General features: G+C 37.5%; 1 protein-coding gene across 9 annotated transcripts; it reads left to right on the top strand.

Moving 5' to 3' along the window:
• Positions 1-1,228: 1,228 nt before the first annotated feature.
• LOC148874613 (26S proteasome non-ATPase regulatory subunit 12 homolog A-like) lies at positions 1,229-6,958 on the top strand. Of its 9 annotated transcripts, XR_016094827.1 has the most exons (9): positions 1,275-1,518; positions 1,639-1,994; positions 2,060-2,269; positions 4,310-4,341; positions 5,385-5,484; positions 5,556-5,667; positions 5,774-5,883; positions 6,027-6,104; positions 6,790-6,958. XR_016094827.1 is itself a non-coding variant. In XM_088941026.1 (7 exons), the coding sequence occupies exons 1-5, from the start codon at positions 4,196-4,198 to the stop codon at positions 5,782-5,784; spliced, it is 276 nt and encodes a 91-aa protein (XP_088797152.1). In that variant the 5' UTR covers positions 4,108-4,195; the 3' UTR covers positions 5,785-5,927; positions 6,027-6,104; positions 6,790-6,958. The 9 variants fall into 9 exon arrangements, 2 of the variants coding, with proteins under 2 accessions (XP_088797152.1, XP_088797147.1); XR_016094820.1 differs by lacking the exon at positions 4,310-4,341 and having other exon boundaries at positions 1,229-1,518; positions 1,625-1,994; XR_016094822.1 differs by lacking the exon at positions 4,310-4,341.
• Positions 6,959-9,479: the final 2,521 nt, after the last annotated feature.

The raw sequence follows: 9,479 nt of genomic DNA, 5'->3' as shown, positions 1-9,479 counted from the left end.
GAGCACAACAGACATTACAACAGTCTGTAGAGTTCTTCCCTGTTCTTGTCGTCCCTACCCAGTTTGATCTCCACTTTTGGGAGTGATCAAATATTGTTCTTGATATTGTTTTTGGTAGAAGAAGCAATCTGAAGTTGTTCTCACCAGCCCTCTACTCCATTCTTGTGGAAGAATTCGGTTTTTGCTGAAGAGCCATCCTACTGATCCTATTTCACCACACATTGTGTCATTTTCAGTGGAAGCAGGTTTTGGTTTTCTCCTTGGGCGTGAGCACCTTCATTAGGAGTTATTGCTACTTCATATCAAGTATATCACTTTCCTCCCTTTTGGTTTCAGATCTGGTCCAATTTGGTTCAAGATTGATTCTTGAAAATGCAATTTTCTAAAATAGGGAATGCGATTCCCAGATGTAAGAGAGAGAATTTTTTTGAAATTTCACCCAACCTTCCTACAGGGTTTAGCCATCCGTATGATGGATCTCTTATCCCTTTACAATACACAAACAATTGAACACCAAACAACCGTCCTAAGACAAAAATGACAATGTGCACCAAAATGGAGATAAGTAAAGGATGATATCCTAAAAAACACGGGGTGTTTTGTATTTGAACCAAGAATGTCGGTAGTGACCCATCGAGGCTGAATGGTTAGGTTGCATATATTGGCTTGTTTGGTGCAAGGTAACCCAACCCTCAACCGATAGCACATATCAGTTGAACAGAAAATAGGGGACATGGGGAAATAGGTGGAGGTGAGGGTGCGTGGGTACGAGCTACACTAACTCCAAAAGGTCTCAAGGTGTGCAAGACTACTAACCTGGCAACTTGTAGCTACAGGTGCATGCCTTTAACCTAGTACAATGTATTTGTACACTGTGACCTGCAAGAGTTCACGGGTATGTGTATGGACCTGCGACCACCGTGAGGTAGGATGAAGGGTAGCTGGATAAACTTGCAAGACCTTCGTCAATCCATTCTTTCAGAAGTCCCTTTTCCACATCAAATGAGGTTGTATCAATCGGTGTGAAGACACACTCCTTTGGGTCTAAATACAAGAACAGAGGATGCAATGTTTAGTATAACCTCAAAAGAAAGGAATTAGATGGAATTGGATAAGGATGGAAGGATGCAAAAGTTGAGGATACCTTTAGAAATTTGGAATCGCAAGTAACGTGAGGAGTAGCTCGATGTGAATACATATGTAGAGGTTCCACTATCAGTGAGAACTCAATCTTTGCCCCTTGGTTAAACGACTCACGGAGGAGCTATTGGACTATGACAATTGATGAGGAAAGGCCACCAGCTAATTCAATGCGCTCATACAACCATCTTGTGCAGTGCCGATTACCGCCTCCGAAGAAAACAAAGCCTACGACCATCACTTCTGCAGTTAAACTCGAGGGTGGCATTCACAAGGCATGTTAGAGAGGGACGCCTTCACAAGGAGCGTCAAAGAGTGCCCCTTCCACAACTACAAACCGTAAGGGGTGGGCATGTCGAGCCATCTTCTTCGACGTAGGTAAAACACACTAATGGGGCCTTGGACCCAAATTTATTCCCCTCCACCTCCAGTTAAAGGATATAGTACATCCAACTAACGTAAGTGGTTGTTTTCATCGTGCAAGCGATCCATGGACAGTAACCATGTTGTGATGGTAATACTTTCACAACGCGAACTGCTCAGTATTCCAGTTCTGCTATCAGCACGGCAGATGAAGCCAAGATGCACTACAAGAAAACTATAGACGCAGCTGAACTGTCGTTCTTATCAAGACCACCGCCCAGAAAACGAAAACAAAAAAATTGGGCGGTGGACCGGTGGTCTTCGAGAACTGGCACGACATTTTTACATTGAACCGGACTTAAGCCAGCTTCTTACATCTGAGAGAGAGAGAACAAAAATCCAAAAACTCTCACACTCCCGCCTTATGCTCCCGCTCAAAACCTTTTTGAGAGAGAAATCGATTCAGAAATGCATATGACAAAGAACGAAAGGTAAAGATTCTTTTCTTCTTCTTCTTCACGTATGGTTGATTCATTTATATTTTCTCCCATTCTAGGGCATTAATCGGTGGAGGGCGACAAACACAGTTAAAGGCTTAACCACAATTCTACTACATAGGAGAAAATCCGAATCAAGCTGGAGCAATCCCCCCAACTGCCCTTTTTGACGATCCAAAAGGGATTCCATTGCAGCAAACCATCTTCAAAGATACAGCTTCTCCCTTCACCTACATCTACTATGGGACCTCTGGCGTCACCACCATCAGGTCATTATCATCCCTCTCCCTTCCATCCTCTCTATTTTCTAGCTTCTTTTTCTTTCCTGAATTATATCTGTGCAAGTATCGATCATCTTGGAATTAGGGTTTATTGTTTACAGAAACAAAAAAAGGGTTTATTGCTTACAGAAACTAAAAAAGGGTTTGGCTGAAACTTGAAACTTAGGATTATGGATTGTAGATGACTTTTTGACTCCACGATCAGTAAAATAGATGGATGGTTTGAAAATCAAAATGCGCATTCCTTTTCTTGGCAAGGGCTATTTTATAGTCAAAATGCGTCCTTTGCCAAAGGTAATAATTTCAATGCGATAGGAGCTTATGTAATCCTAATGACAGCAGTACAAAATGTTATATACAGAAAAAGAAAATGGAACAAACATGTCTATGGCTTAGGGTCGTAAAAAATCCTCAATTATTCTTGATTGTGAATTATTGTGATGGCCCTATTTTAGGTCTTTTAGGTTTTATGCAGTTTTTGCTTTGGATTTTATGTTCCATGTATTTGTGTTGTGCACATGGGAAAGAAGGGAATCTATTAGTGTTGGCATAATCACTAAAAGAAGGCTACAATTCATTCATCTGATGCAATTGCTAGGTGGTTTCGGAAGTTGCATGGGAAAAAGAGATTAAGGTAGTTTCTATGCTATACTATTGCTCTGAGGTTGAAGTGCTAGTTTCTTTTGTTAGAAATATCGGTCTGAGGTTAAGAATCTTGAGTCTTCTTCAATTTGTCATGGTTGACTCTTGCTTAGATTTAGGTAGTTTGAATAGAGATACTTCTCAGTATAGATATTGATTTATTGATCAAGTAGTATTTTGTTTTGTTGGAGATTGATTGCTGTGAGCCAAGAAGAATGCCACCCCACAACACAACTTTTGTCCTAAAGCCAAGATCTACTACTATTTGAGCTTCGGTCATGTCTGACTTGCAAAATAAGCCAAGGAACCCATTATTCCACTAGAGCCACAAACATAAAGGAAAAAAGTAAACACCAGAAATTTTCTCCAACAGTAAGTCATACAGACACAGTAAAATAAATGGATTCCATTCCACCCAATTAATGGAATTTCTTACCAATAATCAAATTAAATGTACAGAAGATAGTGATAGATAATATGCTACCAGTCATCCAAGTCACTTATTATTTACCCATGTACCGTATGAGGAATGCTAGAAAGCAATCTGATAAAAGACACAATAAGACACCTTATGCATTGCCTGCTAGGAAGTCCTCTGTCCTACCAGATAATACCCAGTAGATCAGTGTGAGCCCCTTTGGAGGCTCAAAAGGAAGCCAATAGATGTTACAAATCAGTGTGAGCCCCTTAGTAGTGGAACCACTGAACTAACAGTGAAGTTTATGCCAAGAGTAAACATATAGACATCTAGTGTTATCCCTTTCCTTAAAGGAATTTTGAGGGGAAATTCTGTTTTTGGTTGGACGAAGGTTTAAAGGAATAATTTTTATTATTCCTCATGGGGGATGGGGCTGAATTCAAAGTTTGAATTGTTTCACCTATGCGTTAATTAGAGTAACCAATACATCTTGTAGGTGGTGTTGGTACAATTCATGCATCCAATATTCTCCACTCTCACATGCTTGGATCTTATTTGAATAATCTATTGATGATAAAACCCTTGACATAGGTACTTTTTGTCAAGACTCTCTATTAATAAGATAGGGAACCCCTTTGGGTTGTCCATAGGTAAGTAGTAGTGAAGCTTCCTTGACCTGCACATATCACCCAAAATTTCACTTTCTTTCTTTTTAATTTATGTTGTATATATTTTGATTGTCATGAGAAAGCAATCTTTTTGTTGTTAAAAGGGGGGGAAAGGCTTATATCAATCACTTCTTGTGTGTTTGTGGCCTGGACAAAAACTTAGGCCCAGGCCTGGTAATTTACTGCATGCTAGGCCTTTTGGATCAGGTTAGTAATGATCACCCTCTATGTGAGAGTACATATATTAAGTACTCAAGTATATTTTTACATTCAAACTTCTTGTTTCTTTTTATTTTGTAGGGTTTTCATGTTGCTGCTCTTGGCTTTGTGAGGTGAGGCCCACCTAATCCAAAAGCTTATAAGCAATGTTTTGTGAAAATTCCGGGCAACCTGAACCAATTATATTTTTCAATCATTCATTGAAATCTCTTCTAATTAAGCAGCTCAACTGAAGCAATTCAACTCGAACACTACCTTTGCCTTTGATTGGATTTTTAGTTTCAAATTTAGGCTCTTAATTAAGAAAGATAAGTTATTGATAGAATTTTGAATTGAAATTTGGTATGAAAAAGTGAAAAATTGAACAGGTATAAGTTTTTTTTAGGATTAATCAAACCAGAAGGCCTGGTCTATTCACTGTTGATAAAGCAGAGGATGAATGGGTTACCGTATACTTGGATACCCAACTTAACCCAAACATAGATGGCATGGGCCTAAAAGCATTGGGACCAGGGCCCATAATAAGTTGGGCATATGATTATCCCTCTGCCACTAATACCAGAACCTGACCCATACCAGGGTCCAGGTTCACATTATTGGAAACCTCACCTGTTGAGTTCACTATCAAAGGAAAATTGACCAGCTACTAATGTCAGAAAAGCCGATTCTTCACACCATTGATCAAGATAAAGGAACATACAACTCTGCTCTGCTGAACACAAAACACTGGCCACATTATGTGCATCAGACAGCACATTGTTTTGATTTCACTCTTTTGAGTTTCTTAATCTCATTTGTTGGATAGGCATTTGATTTGTCATTATTCTTATCTTTGTGAAACTCCTGTTAGCATGTGTGATTTGTAACTGTATTTTGATCTTCACGTGAAGAGGATTGCAAATGATAAAGAGGCTTGGGTTGCTCCTAAGGAACCTATTGCTGGTTTGACTGTGGATCCTGCCTTGGTTTCACATTTAGTACCTGCTACCACAGATAGACATGAAGGAAACTTGGTTTGACTGTGTGATTTGTACCTGCTATCACCATCTGATTATGTGATAAAAATGGCTGTAGATTTTGAACTTTATTTATGACTTAATATCTGGTATCCCAATATAAAGCAAACTATTTAGTTGGATTCTTTTCCTTTATGTAGGTACCACTCCCACAACTATGATTACCTTGAGATCTGTCATAGCTACAAGGCAATCTATGAGATTCCATCTGTCAAAGAAGATCCGGCACAATGGATACCAGTAAGTACTATTTTGAATTCATGTCCCCCCTATTTACCTTGGCATTTCCTGACAATTATTCCGACTTGCAGGTCCTATGGAAAATTTGCTGGTATTTAGTGCTGTCTCCACATGATCCATTGCAGTCAAGCCTTCTTAACTCTACTTTGGAGGATAGGAATCTAGGTGAATTCCAAAATTTAGGTATATATTTGGTGACATTGGTGTTTTTTCAATACCAATTTCTTCTTTATTCCAAGAAATCATCCAATTTTTATTCATCTATTGTTTTACATGCCTGCCCACTCAGGTTGCTGTTGAAACATCTGACCACAATGGAGGTGATCCAGTGGAATACTCTTTGGGAGACATATCAGGATGAGTTTGAGAATGAAAAGAACATGCTTGGGGGTCATTTGGGTGAGAAATCAGCAGAGGATCTAAAATAGAGAATTATTGAGCATGTAACTGGCTTGTGCACATCCAGTTATATGGCATATTATTTTTCAAGATTTTATGATTTTAGATATTCAAATTAATGTAGTTGACATATATGATTTCAGAACATATTAGTCGTGTCAAAATATTACTCTAGGATCACATTGAAGAGACTTGCAGAGCTGCTGTGTCTCACTCTCCAGGTTTGCTACCCACATACCTCTTAAATTTTTTTTGGTAGATTCAATTCCTTTAATTTTGTAGATTTTCTTTCATTTATTGAGGTGTCTTCAGGTTCTGTATTCTCATCTTATACATTCATCTTGAGGTCATTTTGGTAGATATACTTCATTGTGAAGAGCTCTTTTCCGAGGTGCCCTTCTGGCTGTATATACTTCATTGGATACATGAAAAAAAAAAGATAGACTTGTGGTGTAGGTTGTGAAGGAGAAAAGTCCCTATAGAGTAAAAACTCCATGAACACCAGTTTGCTGACATCACATAAGCTTTTTTATATTGGCAACTGGTAAACTTCTATTGATGATAGTGAAATATGTAAATAGCGTCATATAAGCACAACGATACAGATAGCACCACTTTTAAATGGGTAGATTGGGTTCATTATTTGAAACATTTTACATTTTTTTATCTATTAAATCCAGACCAATCATCCTAATGTGCTTTTATGTGCTACAATCTGATTACATTAACTCTGTCATGCCATAGAGGTTTCAATTTGATTTGGTTAATTTACTAGTTGCATAATTCATTTATTGATATGAGAATGCTAAATTAGGATGCCTCCTTGAATGTCTTGTTTTTTCTACATTTTTTATGGTTATCTCATTTACTTTACATTCTTTAATAATTTATGTTTTTGATTTACAGGTTCGTCAATTACGCTACGTGGATTTGCTTTTGAAGATGTGAACCTTATTCGATAAATTGAAAATTTTAAAGTCCTTGTATTTTTATATGTCAACTGGATATTGTATGTGAACAGTTTGATTTGGATATTAATTAATCTTTAAATTAATATATTTTGTTTTAAATTGTATTTTTTTATGTAAGTTTCTTAACTTTAACTTTTTATGTATCAATTATCATGAATTATTTGTTAAGCATGTATTACAGTGATGAATTAATAAAAAAGTGTATGTACCAACAAATATCAGAATTAACCTGGTATAAACATTAAAAAATGTATATATATCTAAGCTGGCGGTCGTGAAACTGCTATAAACAAGACCTAAGCTAGCGATCATTTGGATCTATGCCGACGGTCTGAACTGCCGCCTAAGGAAGCAAATCATGTTGGACTAAACCAAGGGTGGCGGTCAATTAGGATCAAAGCCAGCGGTCCGAACCATTGCCTAAGGACCCAAACAATTTTTGACAAAACTTAAGCTAGTGGTAAAAAATGCCGCCTTTAATAACACTAAGCCAGCAGTCCTGAGAGACCGCCGTGTTAATGAAATTTGGACCGCCCCGGACCGACCACCAGAGGCGATGGTCTCTTGTATCTAAGGTGACAGTCTTGATCTAGGCCGGCAGCTACTTAGACGGCGGACCAATAACTGCCACCTTAGATCTAAGCCGGCCGTCCAAAGATCTAAGCCAGCGGTCATGTGACCACCGGCTTAGACTGTTTTTCTTGTAGTGATGGGGTCACTAAGAGAACTGTAATAGCGAGTTCCAGAGCCAGGGGGAAATCTTTTGTTGTTGGACTAGATGGTGTTATCATCCAATAGATGTTTTTTTGATAAATTACCAACCAATGGATGTTCGATTGTTTCCTTCCTATTTCTCTAAGTATCTTGGAGAGTAGGGCGGCATTGTTTATATTATCTCTTTCAATAAAATTTTACTACTAATGATTACAAAATTCTTGGATAAAATATAGTTGAATTTAGATTATAATAAAATTTTAGAATGAGATTTCTTTACCATGATAACACTAGAAAGATATCAAAAAGAAATCAAAGATTATGAAGAATACAAAAGGGGGATTCCTACCTAAGTAGGTATCCTCCAAGGCATTAAAAAGTTCAAAATACACCAAAGATGGTTGAAACTGAAAGAGAACAAGAAGGGGGTTCCCTTCACCTTAAGATATTGGTCCAACTTTTTCATAGAAAAGAAAACATAAATGGAATGAGGTTATAAGATTCTAAAAGTTAGGGAATAAAAATAAATATTAGGGGGTTCATATTCTAAATAGACATCAACTCTTTATTAAATAAAAAATGGTATTTTTTAACAAAAGTTGTTCTATGAAGGGGCCATTGCTTGGTGTAGTGGTAAAACCTTGGTTTGACAAGTGTGAGAGTGTAGGTTCAAGTCTGAGAGTAGCTATTGGTGCAAAAGAGAAATGCAAACCCCAGATAGATGGGACAAACATTGAGAAATGGCCTTTTTTGACAAAGTTGTCATGAGACTCTTGGGGATTGAGTCTTTGCCCTAGTCAGCTCTTTGATGCTGGTCACTCCAGAACTCAACGGGACATCTGTTTTATTGAGTAACCTGTCTGGAGTCCTTCTATTGTCTCTGGATGGTCTTGTCCCCAGAGTTGTGCTCATCACATCCATGGATTCACCAAATTTTAGTTTTGATTGGTTGTTCTATCCAGAATCAATCCTAGGCCAGTTTGGATGGTGGAGTCCTTCTTGGACTTATTGGAACATCCTTTTGGACTAAAGTACAGTGGTGCTATTAGTATTGGTGACTTAGCATATGCTAGGTGAGAGCTCTCCTAACAGGAACCTGCATGGGAAAGCAGCTTTGAATATCTTCTTTGGTCATTGAGGGTTGACTCGGCAAATGATATGACATATATCCTAACAATTTGAGCAAATCAGTTCAGATAAGATAGATTCTAATAGAGCTGAGCCTAGTGGTAGATGAGCAAGCTAGATCTAGGGATGTGAAGGGTCTTTATTTTATGGAGACAACCATTACAACTTATCAATTGAGTTGGTTCTCAATTTGTTGTATAGTTATGCTTCCTAATGTGGTTATCTTCTTGAGTGGCGGCACTTACTCTAAATTATGTGGAACAAATAGTTATTGATAAAAAAAAGAAAGCTAATACAAATCCCTTTAGTATAGTTGAATCTTTGGGGTTCAATTAAATGATCAATTTACTCATATTAATTATGTATTAGACAATTGATTGGTCAATTGTTTCTACTTGTTCAGCCAATGAATCAATAACGACAACTGTTTAACTGCCTAGGATGATGGAATTGATTCAGAAATGAAGAAGAGGTCGAGTATTGCAATGCCTGAGGACTCATATTTACCTGTTTAGTGTTAAGTTTTAAGATTAAGAAATAAAGAGAAATAAAAAAAATGATAGTGAAGTAGAGTTTAACTAAGGTAGGTTACAGTAGAAATGTATTTTAAATCTTGAATCAAGATAATAAATACAATTCTTTAAAGTCGTACCCCATTCTCAAGTTCTTATCGTTCTGTTACTCATATTCTGAATACCTAGAAGTTATATTTTGTTTTTCTCATGTATTCGGTCCATAATTTGCAAGTTGGTACAATTTGACAATAACACTTCCATAGTTAGA

This window comes from Nelumbo lutea, chromosome 1 (genome assembly GCF_056320005.1).
Source record: "Nelumbo lutea isolate HS-2025 chromosome 1, American lotus-T2T, whole genome shotgun sequence".
Taxonomy (NCBI): domain Eukaryota; kingdom Viridiplantae; phylum Streptophyta; class Magnoliopsida; order Proteales; family Nelumbonaceae; genus Nelumbo; species Nelumbo lutea.
The sequence above is the reverse complement of the archived record's forward strand: the minus strand, read 5'-3'. Positions and strand labels throughout refer to the sequence as shown.

Coding starts and splice junctions, on each gene's coding strand:
- LOC148874613 (XM_088941026.1), top strand. CDS start 4,196: ATGCTAGGCCTTTTGGATCAG. Junction 4,342..5,384: donor GCTGCTCTTGGCTTTGTGAG/GTGAGGCCCACC, acceptor TCCTTTATGTAG/GTACCACTCCCACAACTATG. Junction 5,485..5,555: donor ATCCGGCACAATGGATACCA/GTAAGTACTATT, acceptor TCCGACTTGCAG/GTCCTATGGAAAATTTGCTG.